Genomic DNA, 19,577 nt, shown 5'->3' with positions numbered 1-19,577 from the left:
CTGTTGGCAGATGTCAGGAAAATAGACACACGCCCCCTGGAGGATATATCGTTCACTGGTGTAGAGAGAGAGAGAGAGAGAGAGAGAGAGAGAGAGAGAGAGAGAGAGAGAGAGAGAGAGAGAGAGAGAGAGAGAGAGAGAGAGAGAGAGAGAGAGAGAGAGAGAGAGAGAGAGAGAGAGAGAGAGAGAGAGAGAGAGAGAGAGAGAGAGAGAGAGAGAGAGAGAGAGAGAGAGAGAGAGAGAGAGAGAGAGAGAGAGAGAGAGAGAGAGAGAGAGAGAGAGAGAGAGAGAGAGAGAGAGAGAGAGAGAGAGAGAGAGAGAGAGAGATGTTTGAAACTGGCCCCCTCTCATACATATTCACAAAAGACTTATGAAAACATGTGTATTTTTTTATTGAATGTTTTTTAACCCCTCAGTTCTAACCTTTGGGCACACCAAAATTACAACTTACAACAGACAAAGAGTTCTGGGTCTCCTATGTTTATATATATTTATATATATAAAGACACAACAGCGAGAAAAACAATAAATGCGAGACGAGTGTTACAGACATCACTTTTGACGAAACAACAATGACATTATTCTCAGTGTAAAAGGACACACGTCTTTTCCAAGACCTGTCCCACATAGCTAATCCCCATTTAGTAATTCAACAGAATTCGTACTTGAATTCAGATCACAAGTCCAAAGTGAATTCGGATACAAACGGTGACTTCAGGTATAGGTCATTAAGGAGCAGGTTAAGAGTTAAGAGGCCTCTTGGGCAAGGATACGGGAGTGCGGATCAGGGAACTGTGATTCTGCAATAGACTGAAGATGTTCTTCAAGGTGAACCAGAGTTACAAGAGCGGTTGCTTAGAACATGTGGAAAATCAGACTTCCTATTCAGGTATCCACTAAGGTGATGGGCCTGGTTGGAAGGTCTAGGTCATTGTGTCTCGGTTCTCTGTCAGCGCTTGTGCCTATTGTAATGTCATCAAGATGTATAAGTCTGAATGTAGAACCTCATTAGTTCTATCCAAAATCTGTGTCTTATGCACCACAGGAATTCCTTATTTTTTTTACATATAGCGTAGTAGTACATTGAGTGCCAGAAAGAGTAGTCATATATGAAAATACCAATTTCCTATACTTTAGTGGTTTACTTGAAACTATCAGAAATTGCTCCAAGGCAAAATAAACAAACACGAAACATTTTTAACCAATTCTACGATCAACATTGATATACCAAGGAATCGTTCTTTGCGTGTAGTCATTACTACACCGTTGAGTGATAGAACTGGCATGGACTTGTCAAAGCTCTTCAGAAGTAACAGGTAGTCTGTTTGCTTTGCTATAGATTCAGAACGGACCTTGGGGCCTGGCCCGGGTCTGGCTTCATGACTTCAACCATTTTTGTCCTCTTCTTCCTCTTTTTCTTCTTCTTTGTCTTCTGCTTATTTTTTTTACACTGTCTTTTTTCGTTAAGGAGAAAAGCACAAAACAAACAGCTTGCACAAAACATACAAATCACTTGGACTATCAAAAGAACCAGGCTACTCAGAAGGTACCTAAGGGCAGCAATACTATGCAAAGAAGAAAAGTTACACACAGATCCGCATCCAGGAAGGACAGACGGTAAGCATCGATCCCAGCCCACCGGGCCCCTGCCACCGGGTCCCCTTCACACGGGCTCCAGTTTGGGCTCCTCATCGTCATCGTCGGGGCCCACCATGGTCTCCTCCACAGGGACCCTCCCGGACCCGGCCAGGTCCATCTGAGACGACGACGCCAGGGGTGCTGCGTCTCCGTGGTTACCGGTGCCCGGGTCGTCAGCCGGGTCCGTGTTGGCGTTGAGGAAGGCCTGGTACTGGTTCCAGAAGCCCACAGAGCTCCTGGTGGCGGGGACGGTGGAGGAGGAGGTCGAGGAGGAGGAGGAGGAGCCGGGCGAGGAGGTGGAGGAGGTGGCCGGGAGTCGCTCGGACGAGGAGCGGCTGCTCCTGGCCGGAGGACGGGCGCTGGCGGGCTTGGTGACCACGCCGTGGTGCTTCATGTGACCCTTAGGAGGGGGGGGGGGGGTGAGGAGAACATCATAATGTCGTTAAATACTGCAGTATGAAATAAGTAAAAAGGGTATGGACCTCTGTAATGAGGCCCTCTGCATAGCAAACATCAGTCCTGTATTCAAGGTTCAGCCCCGTTGCAAACAAAACAAAGAACAGGGCTCATAACAAAAGGGCTCAAATCTTTTGTGGTTCAACTCTAACTCTGATGTTGCCATGACGGCAACCTGTCTTCTAAACAGAAAAACACAACTTGATGGAGAAACTTGATACAAAAACAGATGGATAGATGGATAGCTGCACCACAGACAGCGGGTCAGAGAGGCAGATGGGTCACCTTGAGGCCGCTGCGGCTGGCGTACTCCTTCCCACACTCGGCGCAGCTGTAGGTCCTCTTCTCCGGTCGGGACATCGGCGGGGGAAGCGTCGGGGCGAGGCTCAGGGGAACCGCCGTGTCCAGCTGGTCGCCGTCCGCCAACCCGCCCATCTTAGCACCGTCCGTGCGGTCCTCCCTCCCGTACGAGGAGAAGTGGAGGCTCTGCCGGGTCTCCCGTATGTAGGCCGCCGCCCTCTGTGTCGCCACCGCCCTCTCACCGCCACCGATGCCAACGCTGTTGTCGACGTCATCCAAAGCTGGTAAGGCCTGGGGTTGGTCGTCGTGCACGGCCTCTTGTTCTTGCTTTGGCGTAAGCGACTGAGGGGAGTGCATGTTGTCCACGTCCATGGGTTCTGGGTTTTGGAGCCCCAAGGACTGTTCCGGTTCCAAGGTGGGTTCTTCATGGACTTTAGCGATAGCGAGGTCTTGACCCAGCAACGGGAGGGAAGGCTGGGTGGTGGTTGGGCATGGGTGGGCAAAGGAGGTCCCACAAGTAGGTGTGCTTAGTAGGTCCTCCAGATTGGATCTGGAGCCCGCAAAGAAAGCATCGTACGAGGTGGAGGCCTTTCCTTCTGGGTTGTCTGCGATCAGACCGCTAGAAGATATGGATTTACTTGGAGTGGAGGGAGTCGGCGATGGGCTGGACTTGGATCGCTGCATCTCAACTGTGGCCAGGTGGTCAGGTTCTTTGTCTTCGGTACCTAGGGAGCCTGGATCCTCAGGTTGAGGAGCTGGTGCGGGGCTACTGACACACAGGACAGGGGGGTCCACACTGCCCGGGGCTGCGCTTTGAGTGGTGGGGATCAAGGATGGATCTGGGCTGAGGTCACAGGGAGGTATCAAGTCTGGACTGGAGGTTCCAGATTTGATCGGGTTACTGGTGCACGCAGATGGTGTGTAGTCAGACACCTCCATCGGTGCCACAAAGTGGCTGTTTAGGGTGACGAGGTCTTCCGCTTGGCCAGCCTCAGCCAGTGGAGGGGTTCTAGCTGAGAGTCCGGGTGAGTCAGAGGGCTGCGACAACAGAGCCGCCACGTCTGACTTCTCCAGCATCTCGGACGGCAGCTCTTCAGTCCCGTCGGGGGGCAGCTGACCCCCGAGGTGCATGCGGATGTGATGCTGGAGCACAAGGGCATTGGTGAACTTGCGCTGGCACAGTGGGCACGAGTTCTGGATCCGTGAGTTAGGGGGTCGAGCCCGATGCGTGGCCAGATGTGAGCGCAGGCTCCCCTTGGTGGAGAATGATCGGCCACATAGTTTACAAGGGAAAGGACGCTCTCCAAGATGGGTGGCGTGGTGCAGCCGAAGGGCCCTGGGGCAGCTCAGGACACGGAGGCATACTCCACACTGGTTAGGAGCCAGGGTGTTTCCCGCACCTAAGATGTTGAGAGGCGGCAACATGGATCCTGCCAGAACACTAGCTCCATTAGCGCTCATTCCCAACGCAGCCACCATCTCACGGGTGAAGTTTGAAACAGAAGTGGCCGCCGACATAGAGGACGGAGGGGAGGCCATGACGTAGGTGCTGGAAGTACTGGCATTTGTGAGGACACTGCTAAGTGACGCAGCCAAAGAGATTGCTGCATTGCTCCCTAAAATGTCCCCCATGGAGGTGGAGGTCGAGGAAGAGGCCCAGGGAAAGGCGGAGTGGGAAGGCTCCTTTTCCAGCTTTTCCACCAGCCTTTGCAGCTTAGAAGTGTCGGAAGTAGGGTTGGAGGAGGCCATGGTCGAGGCCAGGGAGGACGGTGAGGAGGTGGAGGGACAGGTGGAGGTTTTGGGTAAGGAGGCAAAGGGATAGTGTGCGGAAGAAGAGAGGAGCTGTGAGCCCGGAGCAGTGGAAGACGGGGGCCTTAGTAGCCCCAGGACAGGGTGGTGTTGGAGGGAAGGGTGCGTGGTGGAGGAAGACGAAGAGGAGGCCGACGGGAAGAGAAGCTTGGGCAGGTGAGCCAGCTGGGAGTAGGCCGAGGAGGGGATCATGGGGGTGTGGGGCGGGGTGTTCTCGTCAAAGTGCTGCTGCTTGGCTCCCTTGAACAACCCAGCGATGTTGGAGGAGGAGGACAGCGCCAGGGGGTTGGAGAGAAGAGAGGAAGCCAGTGAGGAGGTGGAAGAAGAGGAGGAGGAAGAGTTGGATGAGGCCGAGGCGATGGAGGCCACAGCGGCAGCGGCGGCGGCCCTGTTGAGCTGCAGCAGGGAGTGGGAGATCAGAGCCAGGTCAACACTCGGGGGCAGCGGCAGGGTAGAGGGGGCGGGTCCTCCTGTCCCTCCCAGGCTGAAGCCTCCAACGGCACCACCAGCCTCCATAGCATCTCCGTAGGCCTCATCCTCCGGCCTGCGCTTGCGCCTCTTCTGCATCATATTGAGAGCACTGACTGGGCTGCTGCTGCTGCTCATCGGCGGGCCGAGATCCGACCCGCCACTTCCTAACAACCCGGGCCCGAACAAAGATGGCGGCAAGAGGGAGAGGGACAGCTCTGGGTTCTGCTCGCGGTGACGCAGGAAGTGCACCTTGAGGTTACCGCGGGTGGTGAAGCGGCTCAGGCACACTGGACACTGGTACGGGCGTTCCCCCGTGTGCGAGCGGAGATGTATCTGCAGCGCCGAATCACTGCTGAACATTTTCCCGCAGAAACGGCAGCCATGTTGGAGGCGTCCGGCGGAGGCGGAGCTCATAAGGGAGGCGGAGCCCTGTGAAGCCCCTCCAGAAGAAGAATATATGGAATGCTGGCTTGACAGGCCGCTGGCTGAGCTCTGGCTGAAAAAGGACAGCCCGCTTTGCCCGCTGGCTGAGGTGGTGTTGGGGGATTTCTCGTGGAGATAGCGGCTGGGCATGGCCAGGGAGAGGGCCAATGGGTGGTTGGAGGAGGCCATACTAGAGCAGAGGGAGGATACAGTGGAAGAGGCAGAGGGGAGTGACGAGTGAGTGCTGACCCTGGGGTAGCCATGAGCTCCCAGATTGGTCACCGTGCCCTCAATCTGAGGCCTGAGCGGCTGCAGAATCTGAGACAAAGGGTGACTGGGCTTAGGGTTCTTCTGGGAGGACTGAGGGGGGAGAAGGGAGGAGAAACATGCCAAGAGGGGGGGCACTGACGTGGCAGGCTGCGGGGCAGAGGACTGGGGCGTGGGGCTTGAGGCTCGATCGCCACCTTCCAGGCAGAGCTGAGGCAGGGGAGCGAGCGGATGCTGGGCGGGCGAGTCCATGGTGTAGGACGCCTCACCCAGACGCAGCACCTGACGGCAGATCTCCTCCGTGATCTGCATCTGGTGGATCTGCCGTTGCTGCAGCACCCGCAGCTCCTCCAGGATGAGTCCCAGGCTCAGGTGAGCCCTGGAGGGCGCCGGCGAGGCCGAACTCACCACCGGGCTCGGGGTGGGGGTCACAGGGCTTGGGGGGCCCTCGGGCACCGGGCTGGGGCTGCCCGGGTGGGGCGGGGGACAGAGGGAGGCGGACGACGACGACGACGATGAGGAGGTGGTGGTGGTCGCCGACACGCCCAGCTTCGGGGACGCCATCAGGGCGCTGCGCAGGGTGTGTGCGCGGTCGCTGGCGGAGGAGGCGCGGTGGCTGTCGTTGAGGTGAGGGGCTACCGGGGGGTGGGCTCGGGAGGACAGGGAGGCGAGAGGGATGTCAGGTGACAGCTGGGGCTGGGAGCAGGGGCCTGATTGGCCGGGGAAGCCGGAGTGGGGCGGGGCTTTGGCGGCAGGGAGGGACGGGGTTTGGGAACCCTTGAACGAAGTACAGGGAGGGAGGGCAATCTGGGGGTGCTGGGTGGAGGTGGAAGGAAAGGTCAGGGGGGAGTCCCTGGCGAACTGTGACGACAGCAACTTCACCAACGGCTGGTCATCTGGGGAAACGGAGGGAGGAAGAAAGTTAGAAAATGTGTCTTCACAGCCGAACAAAATACGTCTTTCAATAACAGGGGATTATAAAAAATGAATTGCAGTCGTGAACCCCTTATGAGAAAGCACTCCTGTGGCATTTAGGGGTGTCCAACTTATTTATGGGTCAATTATGATTTATTATCCACATTTGAAAGCACATGAAGAATTTCAATAGCAATACAGTTCTTTCAAAAGTCTTGGCAGTCCTGGCATACTGGAGTCCCATCCTCATAATATGTCTGAAAGTCAACCTAAGTCGGGCCTTGCTGTTCCAGAACCTTATCATCGTCCTCACTTCCTGCCTTTGGTCTTTGTCCATTATGTCATCGTGAAAGGCAGCTGCAGTCCCAACACCAGCATAGACACACACGCACACACACAGAAGACCACAATTCTTTGCGCAAGATTACACTGCTTTCCCAGAGAAGAGACTACCTTGTTTCCAAGACAACACTGGACAATGGACTTCACCTAAGAGACCCCCCCCCCCCCCACCGCCCTCTCCCTCTGTCCCAAACGACCCCAAAAAAAAGCCTGATTCACATACTTAGACACTCTCTTATCCCTCCCCTCTTTTTCTATTCCTTTCATCTTCCTAAGGACCCCGTCCTCCCTCCCTCCTTCCTCTTCCCTCTTCCCAACCCCATGGGAGGCTATGGGTCAAGTCCTGATTGGGTACTGGCCACTGTATGTGGCCCCTGATTGGCTAGGCTGAGGCGACCTTACGCACACTCGGGTCACATTCCTGGCATGGTGGAAGAGGCAAAGAGGTGCTGGGTAAAGAAAACAAACAACAGCAAAATCAGACACCTCATGGTAGCTGACTGGTCCTCCATCAACAAGCCAACCCGAACCCCCAAAGTACATACCCTGTGTTGACCGACCCTGTGGATCTTAAGAATCCTAATGGGCTATTCTCTAGTATTAAAGATGCATGCCAATGCAGGCGTGTGCAAAAACCCAATTAGCACTATATGTAACAGATGCACACACAATAAAAGAAAGAAACGGTTACACTAGAGTGCATTTGTTCCTGCACTCAGAATGCGGCACTTATCCACTTCCTGTAACCAAAGACAGCGCTGGACTTGTGGAGGTGTGTGTGTGTGTGTGTGTGTGTGTGTGTGTGTGTGTGTGTGTGTGTGTGTGGGTGTGTGTGTGTGTTCATGCTCCAGTAGCCGGCCACAAAGCTTCTAGGAGGACAATAGGATTTAATTCAAATGCATTTACAACACCTCTAAGTGTCCTGTGAGGTTTTATCTGCCATGACCTACTCTACCTCCTGTGTGTGTGTGTGTGTGTGTGTGTGTGTGTGTGTGTGTGTGTGTGTGTGTGTGTGTGTGTGTGTGTGTGTGTGTGTGTGTGTGTGTGTGTGTCTACAAAGTCTGAGTTGCTGGAAGATACTAACATGTATAAACAATTTTTCATTACTTTACTGTATTCCTTTAACATGTGCTCTGAACATCTCTGCTCTCTGAAACTCTGGGTGGTCTTTTCGCATTACACAGGCACCAGGGTCCTCGTTTGGTTTTTAAGAGAAACAGGAAAAAGTTCAGTGTTAAAAATGCATAACAATTAGACCACAATAATACGGCTGATAGAGATAAAAGATTTAAAAAAAAAAAAACATTTTCTGTGACCATTCAACATCATCACGACATTAGTTAACCAACAAATCCATGTCACACCAGATTATGATTTAATGAATTCACACACAATACGTCCATTGCGATGCACTGTTCAAGAATCGACTATTTCTCACCGGGCTCAAGGGTCCGAGTTTCACCCGGGTTCGGGCTCATAAGCTGCTGCGGTCGTTTCTGTTTCCGACGCGACATGGCTCAGCCGGCGGCGCATAGGCCAACACACAACTTAAAATCTTTCTCCCTGCGCACTGGAAAAAGTAGGTGTCTAAATTACTAAACAGCAAAGAAAAAAATTACGTGCGTGTTATTTGTGTCTCTCACTATGCCTGGTGTGTGTTAGTGGATGCGCTCCGGGTGTAAAATAAAAGTCCTCCCCATATCCCTCGGTGGTGGTGGAGGTGCCATCGTGGTGGAAGAAAAGCGGAGGAACTTGTGTGAGAAAAAAAAAAAAAAAAAAAAGAGCCGACAGAGGCATGTGTGACAATTTCTCTCAACAAGTCCCCCTCTTTTCTCCAGCTCACCGTGGTGGCCCTCCTTCTCGCCGCACGGGCACGCTCCCTCACATGGACGTACGTGCACGCACATAAACACACGGTCCACTTGTTCATCCTCTACTTTGCATTCAAATGGCGAAGGAACTCTGCTCGAGTCGGCCATTGCGTGGCTTTAGTAAACCTGATTGCGGTGACCGGGTATTGCAACGTGCACTGTCAACTCGAGCAATTTTTAAACATCCCCAGCAAGCAGCCTCTACGTGTATTGGTACCCACTTCATTTCGCGTGGCGCGTAAGTGCGCCGTTGGCTATGGATAAAACATCCTTTTATGCAGCCATTTTTATAATGTACATTTTATTTGTCGTTTTATATGAAAGTGCACACGTTGTCGTTGAAGACGTGTAAAAATGAGTTGCATTGGTCCATCTGAAAAGGTTTGACCGAGGGGCCACACTTTGCGTAAAAAGATCCTCATCAGCACCGGTGCGTTGCGTGGACGCGAGCGCAGTAAACAACTGACTCAAGACCAAGGAGAGGAATTCTCAACAATGGCGCGCGAGGGCCACAGCTGAGTGAGCATCACCCTGCGCGAGCCTCCCAGAAACACATAAGGGGCTACTGACGAGACGCACAATGCTTCCTTTTCAACCTCACCCGCGTCTACTGCCGACCACGTGGAAGAGAGGTAACTAAAGACGGAGACAGTCAGCGTCAAGGGGTCCCACCGCCCCCCTCCCCTCTCTCTCTCTCTCTCTCTCTCTCTCTCTCCCCCCTCCCCTCCCCCTCCCGTCAGACGTTCTGCTGGGTGGGTAGCGACGTGTGCTACGTATCTCCATTTTCTCGGAATGCGTGTTTCTGGTTGGAGGTTTGAGTGCAACACAATACACAGGCTATATGTGAGACGATATAGGCTAAATGCTTAGGCCTGTTGGTTTCCTTAATCCCATTCGCCCTCCCCGTTCACTTGTAATCTGGGTTATTCACTAAGGCCTATTTTCAGCACTTTAATTGGTTTAACGTGATGTAAATGGTTACATTAATATGCAGAGATGTCTTCTTTTTTTTTATTGGAGGAATAGTCATCTGCGAGATTCGAGTCGTGCACATACTAAACGGATATTTTGTATATGTTCTGTTGTTTTAAAATATAAAAAATCTGCCTATTGATGACATACCCGGTAAAGCTTACACCTGTCAAGACGAACAAACAGTGATTTCTAGATTTATTTGTTAAGGATGTGGCCTTGCATTCTCCTGAAAAAGATCGATACAATGAGCAATCTAAAGATATGAATTGCATATAAAAGCGTAGTTAACCAACAGTGCGCGATTTGGAACAGTGTACAGTGGATCACCGTGTCACTCCATGCTAAAAATGAAAACATTTTCAATAGATTTTTTGTGCCAACAAAGCATTCGTCTTTTCGTGCCATCTTGCTAATGACACAACAAGCATACGACGATCAAGGCTTTTTACCAAAATGTTGGGCGAACAAGTGCGACGGCAATAAGTTGTCCTGCCCCTCTACTGTACGGCGACCTGTTGCACGCCTGCGCGCGCTCCTATCATAACAAGTTATGATTCATAAATTATTATGACTTCTCAAAAATGACGGTTCCGGAATCCCACTTCCCTCCGCGCGTCGTCGACATAACCCAAAATAAAAGCGAAAACAACTTACCATGTTTAAAACGATGTTTTTTAGCGGCGTTTTTGTTAAAATGTGAGAAATCGGCTTATGTTTGGCGGAACGCTACGTCTCTCAGCCGGGACATTGGCGCAGCATTTCCCGGTTCACTCACACAGATGCGCAGTCGTCCCTTGGACGGCCAAGCGGAACGCCGCATTTTTAAATTATTTATCCTCGTCGTGAATTGTGTGCGTTTAGAAATAAACGTTAAAGTAATTATTTTGCTTGTTTGCCCACTGAAAACATAGCGCCGTAGACGTATTTCGGTTCAGTCACTACAAAAAACCGAAGGACTCTCTGTGTCACTCCCTCCCCTTCGCAAACCTCTTTGTATGTGCAGCGGGCGGCCTGGTCCTGCTGTCCGGCCTATGTCGGCGCTCTCTGCCGTAGTGACGATGTGTTGGCCGGCTGCTCGGCTGTCCACTCGTCTGTCTGTCTGGCTATCTCTTTCTCCCTGTCTGTTATAATTAATGACATTCACCACCAGACGCTCCTTAGGGATTCACAGTGGCCATGGCTACCTCCACATTGACTTTCTGAGGGCGTCTCACTTTGAAGCAGGCCATGATGAAGTGAATTAAAAGTGCCTTTTTTTTTGCTGTGATTTTAGGCACAGGTGGCAATTATTATCATGTTTTGTTTCATTCCGTGCTACCGTGACCTCCACTGGCCCTGGAAACTGACTTAGAAAGACGTTTTATTAATGGGACTTAGCTTTAGGCTACAAGTCCTCGAATATAACGTTTGACATTTTGACAAAATCAGTGGACATTATATACCTGCAGGCTATCTTATTTAGTTATCTTTATATATTTTATTAAGGCCTAGAACCATACATATATATTTTTACAACAATCCAACAATGACATTAAATAACAACAACAATAAGATTAACAAAACAACAATAATGCACAAAACCAATAGAAACAAATGCAATTTTGAATAAGAGTTCCATTCAAAACAATTTATTATTACTTTATTAACATAACGTTAAGCATGCTTATAGGCTAGTCAATCTTTCCGGATAAATTATAACACAAACACACACACACACACACACACACACACACACACACACACACACACACACACACACACACACACATGGCCCAACATAGTTAAAGCTACTTATATCAGACTGAGATCCCTTTTTTTCTCCTGAAAAACCTTGTATGCACAACTTATTAATTTATTAATAAGTTTATTTCAACACATCTTGTAAATCCTATAAGCATCCAATATCAAGAAATAGAATGTTTATCAGTATTTTTGAATTAGCGTATAATCCAATGAAAATAAGAATTGTTGTTTTAAGAATGAGCCCTATATGTCTCCATAGAGACTGGGTCTTCTTCCATGGAGTAAGTCATAGTTCACGGCTATCTTTCTACAGTAGCCCATAACAGACAAGCAGCTCTATGTGTACAATACCGGTTAAACTGACTTAACATAGACTGCATATAATACCGGTATCCCAGACAGATACAAACATTTAAATAAGAATGTGTGGGCTGGCATGAGCCATTTGTCATAGTAGCACATAGTAAGTAGTAAGCTAAATCGAAATCATCAATAATTTAGGGGTCTACCGGATTACTGTTTTTGTGTGTTTTTCAAAGGAAGTTAGGGAGTAAAGGGCATAAGACCCCATTGACATTGAACCTCACCTAATGTAACAGACAATTACCATAAACAATAAAATAAGGAATTCTCAGATTTGGGAAATACGCAATTCAACTAAATGTATAACATAGCTCTAGTCATTTTTAGATGTAGATATATTTGAAAGCTTTTAATGTTACATATCATATCTTCAAAGAAATCTGTTTGCATATACAAGACTTTTTAAAACTTTTATAGTCACAGTTTTCTTTAATTTGCTGTAGTTCTTTTATATAAAAGATGCATCATCAAATATCAACAGCGACCCCAAAGGAAACAAAGAGCTGGATTGAAGAGAACCAGGTCCACCACACCAAGCATTTAGAGGATCCTCAGTTCATGTGGAGATTTGATGTGTGGGAGTTACTGCTACTTTTCTACGGTCATGCACACATGGGATTACTGGAGAGTGTAGGGGAGTCCGGAACCTGGCGGCCCTCAGAGCAGGCCATGTTTCCCCCCATATCATCATCGTGGTCTTTATCACATCCTTTCAGCCACTCGCTCACCTTCCTCTCGTCCCACTCCATCTCCTCGTCCGACACTGTCAAACCCACCAGACATGTTTTTATCTCATGTAGCAAGATAGGACAGTGTAGTTTCTAAAAGGTTCTGGGTTTGAATCCCTCAATTGGCCTCAATTGAGGATGCCAGTAGGCATCCTTAAGCAAGATAGCGGCATAAGGATACTCTCCGTCAGGACATGTTTTTAAAAAACGTATTTCTAACAAAAAAGAAGATTTGCTGCTAATTTATTAAAATAGTAGAAGTTCAACCAAAATGCAAAATGTAGAGATTTTGAGAAGGGCAGATTGGATTTGTTTTTAGACAAAACATTGTCATTTTTATTTATTATTTACACACAAACACCTTACTCAAACTCAAACGGGACTCACTCATCGGAGGCGCGGCGATGCTGCTGGCCTTCTTAGGCCTGACCAGTATCCTCCGGATGCTCTCCAGGAACTCCTCCTCCCGCTTCCGGCACACCTGGCTGAACAGCTCCATGAGGGGCACTCCGTGTGGCAGCGTCTCTATGACGACGCCCTCCCCCTCCCACTCCTCCTCCTCCTCCTCCGTGTGGACCTGCAGCACGCCGTTCCCCGCCGCCATCCACTCCACCGTCTCCAGGAGCCCCTCCACCTGGCCCCGCACGCCGGGCCCCACGCTGCTCGAAGAGAACCAGTGTCGCCGACGGCGTCGTACCGGTTGGAGAGCACCAGCGTGTGGCGCCACACGTCGGGCCCCAGGAAGGCCGTGTGCTGGCGGATGGCCCTCAGGTGGGCCTCGGTGAAGGCTATGCAGGCGCACACCACCAGCACCACGGCGTGGGGCCCCCGGCGGGGCCGCCAGCCACACGCCCTTCAGGATCTCCCACCTCACCGTCTCGGGGGTGTCCTCGGTGGAGCCGAAGCGCCACACCAGCCGGGGGGGTCCACTTCGGGCTGCCGGCCCCCGGGGGGGCGCCCAGGATGGCGTCCGCCAGGGTGCTCTTCCCCGACAGAGACCAGCCCATCAGGAGCAGGCGGACCTCTGGGAGCTGGTGGGCTGACGGAAACCGTGGACGGAGGGAGAGATGGAGAGGGTATAGATACATGGAGGGAGAGGGAGAGATAGAGAGAGAGAGAGAGAGAGAGAGAGAGAGAGAGAGAGAGAGAGAGAGAGAGAGAGGGAGACAGAGAGAGAGAGAGACAGAGACAGAGAGAGAGAGAGGGGGGGGGAGAGAGAGAGAGAGAGAGACAGAGAGACAGAGAGACAGAGAGAGAGAGAGGGGGGGGAGAGAGAGAGAGAGAGGGGGGGGAGAGAGAGAGAGAGAGAGAGAGGGGGGGAGAGAGAGAGAGAGAGAGGGGGGGAGAGAGAGAGAGAGAGAGGGGGGGGGGGGGAGAGAGAGAGATATAGATAGATAGATAGATAGATAGATAGAGCGAGATGGACGGCCCGACAGGCACGCTGACAGAGACAGAGGGAGAGACAGACACACATCCCTCTCTACATCTCACGGAGCAGCTCCCTGGTGGTGGGGACGGCAGCCTGGTGCAGCACCACCCTCTCCATCACCTCCCGCAAACGGGTCTCGGCGCCCAGCGCCAGCGCGGCGTCCACCCTGAACGCCTCCCCCCCGTTGCCCTCCACCGTCCTCTCCGCCCTCTCCAGTAGCCTGAGCACCTGCCCGGGGTGGGTCTGGTCCCATCCTCTCCGCCCTCTCCAGTAGCCTGAGCACCTGCCCGGGGTGGGTCTGGTCCGTGTTGAGCAGGTGGTGCCTCCCGCCGCACTTGCGCACGATCCGTCCCAGGAAGCCGCCGCTCGGGGCCATGACCTCCGGGGCGGTGGGGTCCCCCGCGTGCCAGATGCCCGCGTTGAGGACCACAACGGCGTGCCGCCACACCGCCTCCCCCCCCAGCAGCTCCATGTGCTGCTCCGCTGCCCGCGCGCTCTTCTCGTCCATCGGGGTGTCCGTGTCGATGACCGGCAGGAGGGCGGGGGTCCCGGTCGGCCCGCTCTGCGCCACGCCCTGGATCGTCTTCAGCTTCACCAGCTTGTTACCTATTATGCCTTTAAATTATTTAAATAAAATTTTCCAAATATCTTCATATGCACACATCCTATCTCAGACATGTTTACCAAACAAATAACATCTTGAATTTCTGTTAAGACCGATATCACAGTGCCCAACCCTTTGTCTTTCCAAACGAATTATAAACACAAAAAGTCATCGTTCATTATGTAAAAGACTTCTATATGGTACTCTGCTTTGCTTATTTAATCGAATGTATTGCATTCAAACTAAAATCCATACCCTCTATATCTTTAATATTCTCGCTTGACATATCGTGAAGTTGAGCCAGAAGGAGTATGTCCCGAAAAGCACAGTTTCCTCTCCTTTTTGTGAATGCAGAATAAAAAATTGAAAAGCTCTTCTACTCAGAATGCTCTCAAAGCATTACTGCTTTTCTCTGCTGTTCCTCCATTGCAAGCTGGGCTCTACAGAGCTCTCTCTGTGGTTTGAACTGATAACTGCGTAGTAAAGAAACAGGAAAGAAAGGGGTTCAAGTTTCTGATGATGAAACTTGGAAGATGGAAGGTGTGGCTCCCGGGGTGAGACTTGGTATGAGACTTAAACAGTAGAGGGCAATGTTTTGATCACCTGACTTCAGTTTAATACAGGGCAGTACGGAGTGAGGAAGAAGAGGAAGAGGAGAATGAGGATGACAACAGACTTTGAAGTATTAATTCAGGAATTCAGTTTGTGCCCTAAATTCAAAGATTCTCTGCAGCATTCTTCAAACTCCTTGCTCCTTTACAATCAATGAATGTATATTTCTCTCTCTCTCTCTCTCTCCCTCTCTCTCTCTGGGTCATTTGACATGTGATTTAGAGACACAGTAGGTGTCCTGACCAGGATTAGCTTTCAAAGTAAATCCCCCCCCCCACACACACACAGACAATAAACACACGTACACAAACACACACTCAAACATGCTCTCACAAAGCCACTGATGATCACGTCAAACCTGGATAACACTCCTTAGAACGGTCCCTGAAGGTAAGAACACCCTGTGGGATCTTCTGCTTTCTTAAGGAAAACAAATGGCCTCTAAGTTACAGAGTCTGACGGTAGGAGGGAGGGAGTAAGGAGAGGGAGGGAGGATGTAGTGTAGTAGGATCTTGTAAGAAGGGATGATCTCCTGATCCTCTACAACCGGTCAGCATTGCATGTAGTCTTCCTGGGTCTCTTAGCTTACGGCTAACCAGCTAGTTAACGGATCCTGAGTTGGTGAGGCATTGTTGATTTAAATCAAGGTGTTATAGTTGTTATTTTGTACATTATTTAACGTGTGATAGAATGTGCTATAAACCTTCTCATTTATTTGACAGAAACATTACTAATTTGTTGTTATTCAGGAAGTATACAGTGAGTTGGATGTGGGGATAGTTGCAATGGTTGTGCGGTCACACAAACACACACACACACACACACACACACACACACACACACACACACACACACACACACACACACACACATGCTAGCTAGTTCTCTAGCGAATGAACAAACAAACAATCGAACGATAGCTAGCTGGCTCACTAACTAACTAACTGCTTTGTAAGCAAGTAAATACGTAACTAACTAACTAACTGACTCCCTCCCAGCCTCCTCCCCCCCGGACCTCACCATGCCGTCCCAGGACGCGGAGCTCATGTGCTCCGTGTGCCGGGACGTGTTCACCTGGGCCACCCCCCTGCCGTGTGGACACACCTTCTGCCCCGCCTGCATCCGTGAGGCCTGGGGGCCCCCCTCCTCCACCCCCTCCTCCTCCTCTCCCCCTCCCCCGGGGGTCAAAGGTCGCTTCTCCTGCCCCCAGTGCCAGGAGCACCGCGCCGTGGTGCCGTGCGACTGCTGCACCCCTCCCCCGCCGGCCACCGTCGTCACGGAAACCGCCGCCCCCACCGAAGCCGTCAAGACGTGCCTGAGGTGCGAGGTGTCGCTGTGCGCGCGACACCTGCGCCCCCACCTGGAGAGGCCGGCGTTCCGCCACCACCAGCTGGTGGACCCCCTGGGGGGCGGCGGCGGCGGGGGGGGTCTGGAGGGCCGGCGGTGCCCCGAGCACGCCGAGCCGTACCGCTACTACTGCTCTGAGGAGCGCGCCTACGCCTGTGGGGACTGCCTGCTGGCCGGGGGCCACGCCCAGCACAGGGTCCGACCCCTGAGGCAGGTGGAGGAGGAGCTGAAGGTGGGGGTGTGTGTGTGTGTGTGTGTGTGAAGAGGATGGTCACATGCGTGTGTGTGTGTGTGTGTGTGTGTGTGTGAGTGTGTGAGTGTGTGTGTGTGGGCGTGTGTGTGGTGTTTTTGAGAGTAGATGCTTACGTGTGTATTTGTATGTACGTGTATGTGGTGTGTGTGTGTGTCTGTTTGTGTGTGTGTGTGTGTGTGTGTGTGTGTGTGTGTGTGTGTGTGTGCGTGTGTGGGGAGTAGATGGTTACATGTGTGTGTGTTTGTGTGTGTGTGTGTGTGTGTGTGTGTGGAGGGTATACGTGTGCTTATGGGTGTGTGTGTGTGTGTGTGTGTGTAGAGAGAGAATACTAATGGGTGTGTGTGTGTGTGTGTGTGTTTCTGAAGGTGATCCTCCGCACTCTCCTCCTGAAAGCCGAGGACAAGCTGAAGGACGGACTGCAGGTCCTCAGAGACCAGGAGCATGTGGACCGCAGCATAGCGGTGAGATCCCCCCCGCCCCTACTACCCCCCACCCTCACCTCCTCCACCTCCTCCAGCCCTTCCAGCTCTAAGAAGATAGATCAATATATATCTATATTTATATACCTAATGTGAAAGGAATGAGGGCTTACTGTGCGCGGCGGCTCCTCGTGTCCTGACGGGAGGTTAATCCGTGGCAGGAGTCCTGGCAGGAGAACGAGGAGCAGGTGGAGCGCCTGGGCGTGGCGCTGCGGGCGGAGGTGGAGGCGCTGCAGGGGGCGCTGAGGACAGCCACCCGGCGGGAGAGGCAGCGGGCCGAGGGCCGCGCGGCGGAGGAGGGCTCCCGCGTGAAGAGCGGGCTGGAGCAGACGCGGAGCATCAGGCACTACCTGGCCGCCCTGCTGGCAGAGGAGGACCCCTTCCTGCTCATCTGGGTACGATATACACTTATACAATACACTTATACACTGGCTGCCGGCTGTTTGTATAAGGGTTGAATAAGTCTGGGAAGCTACGCAAGGTATGATGCTAGCAGCCCATTTTGGGAGCTTCCTCCCGTGTTGGTCGCCATGGGGCTCGAACTCACGTCCTCTTCCCTTCCATCTGCGTTACTTAGCTCCAGCGTTACTGACTATAGGTAAATGCAGACAATTATTTGAGCCCAGCAGCGTTATTTGCAACCACGTTAACACCTGGTGGCTCAACCGACTCTAACCATGTAGACGTTGATCTGGCCTAGTAGAGACACAGGTTATTTCTGACCTCTAGTCTGTAGTCATTCCTCAGCAGACTCTCCCACTGAAATCAAGGTAAAGACTAAGTTCTTCTTTGTTTTATCTCTCTCCCTCCCTTCTCTCTACAGGCTTTTCAATCGGATGACTCCAGGTAAAGGTTAAAGGTCATGTTGTTGTGCAACATGTCTCGGTGCACACGTGAAGTACATCACAAAACATTTTTTAGTCTATATTTTTTCCTCATCAAGTAGTACGCCCTCTTATTCAGTTGCATTCCTTTCAAATGCATCTATCAGATTCCTAATGTTTTATGGTTAGCTTAAAGTTATCGTAACAATATTTGTTCTGCATGTGTTTCCTGCCTCATTAAGCATTTTCCGTTGTATGAAAAGCGTTGTGTGAATAAAGCTGGACTGATTGTAGGTTAGTGTCCGACCTGAGCGGCCCGCTGCTGGCCCCAGATCCGCCCACCCTGGACCGGGGGCGGCTCCTGGAGGAGCTGGAGAGCAGGTATCGGGTCTTCATCACTGAGACCCTGCGTTGCCTCGGTGACCTGAAGAGGGAGCTCCGTGAGTGGTCGGGTCGGAGGGCGGGGGCGGGGATTCCGTAGCCTTTGATTCACTTGATAGGCCGATTTAGCAGTGAGTGACGGAGTGGACAGAGCAGGGCTTTAACTTATTGTAACATCAGGATATTGCTTATTTTGGATTGAATGGAAATATAAAATTTGTTTATCACTTGCAAGAGGACATATTTCACAGCCCTTCATTTTGGCCTGAACATACGGTTGGATGTGCGCCAAACATCACAGCATAAAAACATGTGGGGTGTTGTCACCATTCAGGATCTGCATCTCTATAATATCAACGATTAAGTCTATTCAGCACCTTCTGCAACGGATGCTACAAAGTGTTTTACATGATCAAGGACAAACCGTCACAGATGGCAATGATCCAAAGTAATTAAAACAAGTAATCTTAACACAAAATGTGAGGATAAAAAGACGAAAATCCATTCCAAGGTCCAAATATAACTAAGAAGTGTGTTCATGGGGATAAAAACTAAAACTGTAAATCCCTTTCATAAAAGGTGACGCGGGACTGAGTACATAAATAAATACAACTGAACCCGACACCAAGAGATAAGATGATCTTCTCCCTCACGCCTGACCGCATGCTCTCTACCTCTTCCCCCTCTCTATCTCTTTGTGTGCCTGTATTTCTTCCATCCTCTCCCTTTTCTCTCTCCTTCTCTCTCCCCCTGCCCCTCTCTCTCTGCTCTCTCTTTCTATGTCCCTTCCCCCCCACACTCTCTTCCCCACTTTTCTCTATCTCTTTCTCTCCCTTTATTCCCTCTCTCCCCCCCCCCCCCCCCCCCCCCCCCCCCCCCCCCCTCCACAGTGAGCAGTCCCCTGACCCTGGACACCAACTCGGCCCACCCCCTGTTGAGCGTCTCCGACGACCTTCGCTCCGCCGCCAGGGTCAAAGGTCGGCTGCCGTGCGCCGCCCACCCAGAGCGCTTCGACCACTGGCCTCAGGTGCTGGTGGCGCAGAGCGTCGCCGCGGGAACGCACTACTGGGAGGTGCTGGCCGAGGGCTTCTGGGACATCGGCGTGTGCTACAAGAGCATCGGACGCAAGGGCCGCGAGGGGAACGCCTTTGGGAACAACCCGGTCGGTACACACGCACAAACGCACACACGCACTCACACAGTCAGACACACATACACACACGCACCAACGCTCACACACGCACTAACACACGCACACCTACACACGCACCCACCCACCCACAAACACACACAGGCATGCACGCACCAACGCACACACACACGCATAAACTCGCACACACCACACAT

The 19,577-nt window shown here is 51.5% G+C and overlaps 2 protein-coding genes across 4 annotated transcripts in view; one reads left to right on the top strand and one right to left on the bottom strand.

The window, feature by feature from the left end:
* Positions 1–375: 375 nt before the first annotated feature.
* On the bottom strand, positions 376–10,476 carry sall2 (spalt-like transcription factor 2). 2 transcript variants are annotated; one of them, XM_030364196.1, is made up of 4 exons: positions 10,122–10,476; positions 8,060–8,191; positions 2,380–6,260; positions 376–2,038 (listed from the first exon to the last, which is right to left on the bottom strand). In XM_030364196.1, the coding sequence occupies exons 2-4, from the start codon at positions 8,133–8,135 to the stop codon at positions 1,664–1,666; spliced, it is 4,332 nt and encodes a 1,443-aa protein (XP_030220056.1). In that variant the 5' UTR covers positions 8,136–8,191; positions 10,122–10,476; the 3' UTR covers positions 376–1,663. The 2 variants fall into 2 exon arrangements, with proteins under 2 accessions (XP_030220056.1, XP_030220057.1); XM_030364197.1 differs by lacking the exon at positions 10,122–10,476 and having other exon boundaries at positions 8,060–9,129.
* A 4,761-nt stretch (positions 10,477–15,237) lies between these two features.
* trim110 (tripartite motif containing 110) overlaps positions 15,238–19,577 on the top strand; it is a 5,864-nt gene continuing 1,524 nt past the window's right edge. Inside the window, exons 1-7 of one of the 2 annotated variants that reach the window (XM_030362869.1) lie at positions 15,238–15,336; positions 15,945–16,525; positions 16,912–17,007; positions 17,187–17,420; positions 17,849–17,871; positions 18,144–18,289; positions 19,121–19,392. In XM_030362869.1, coding sequence (XP_030218729.1) covers positions 15,968–16,525; positions 16,912–17,007; positions 17,187–17,420; positions 17,849–17,871; positions 18,144–18,289; positions 19,121–19,392 — 1,329 coding nt within the window. In that variant the 5' untranslated portion in view covers positions 15,238–15,336; positions 15,945–15,967. Of the gene's footprint in view, positions 15,337–15,467; positions 15,568–15,944; positions 16,526–16,911; positions 17,008–17,186; positions 17,421–17,848; positions 17,872–18,143; positions 18,290–19,120; positions 19,393–19,577 lie in introns of those variants that run through there. The other variant, XM_030362868.1, reaches the window with a different exon arrangement.

The sequence above is a fragment of the Gadus morhua genome, chromosome 8, assembly GCF_902167405.1.
Source record: "Gadus morhua chromosome 8, gadMor3.0, whole genome shotgun sequence".
In the NCBI taxonomy this organism is placed as follows: Eukaryota; Metazoa; Chordata; class Actinopteri; order Gadiformes; family Gadidae; genus Gadus; species Gadus morhua.
This window is presented reverse-complemented; position numbering and strand designations above follow the sequence as displayed.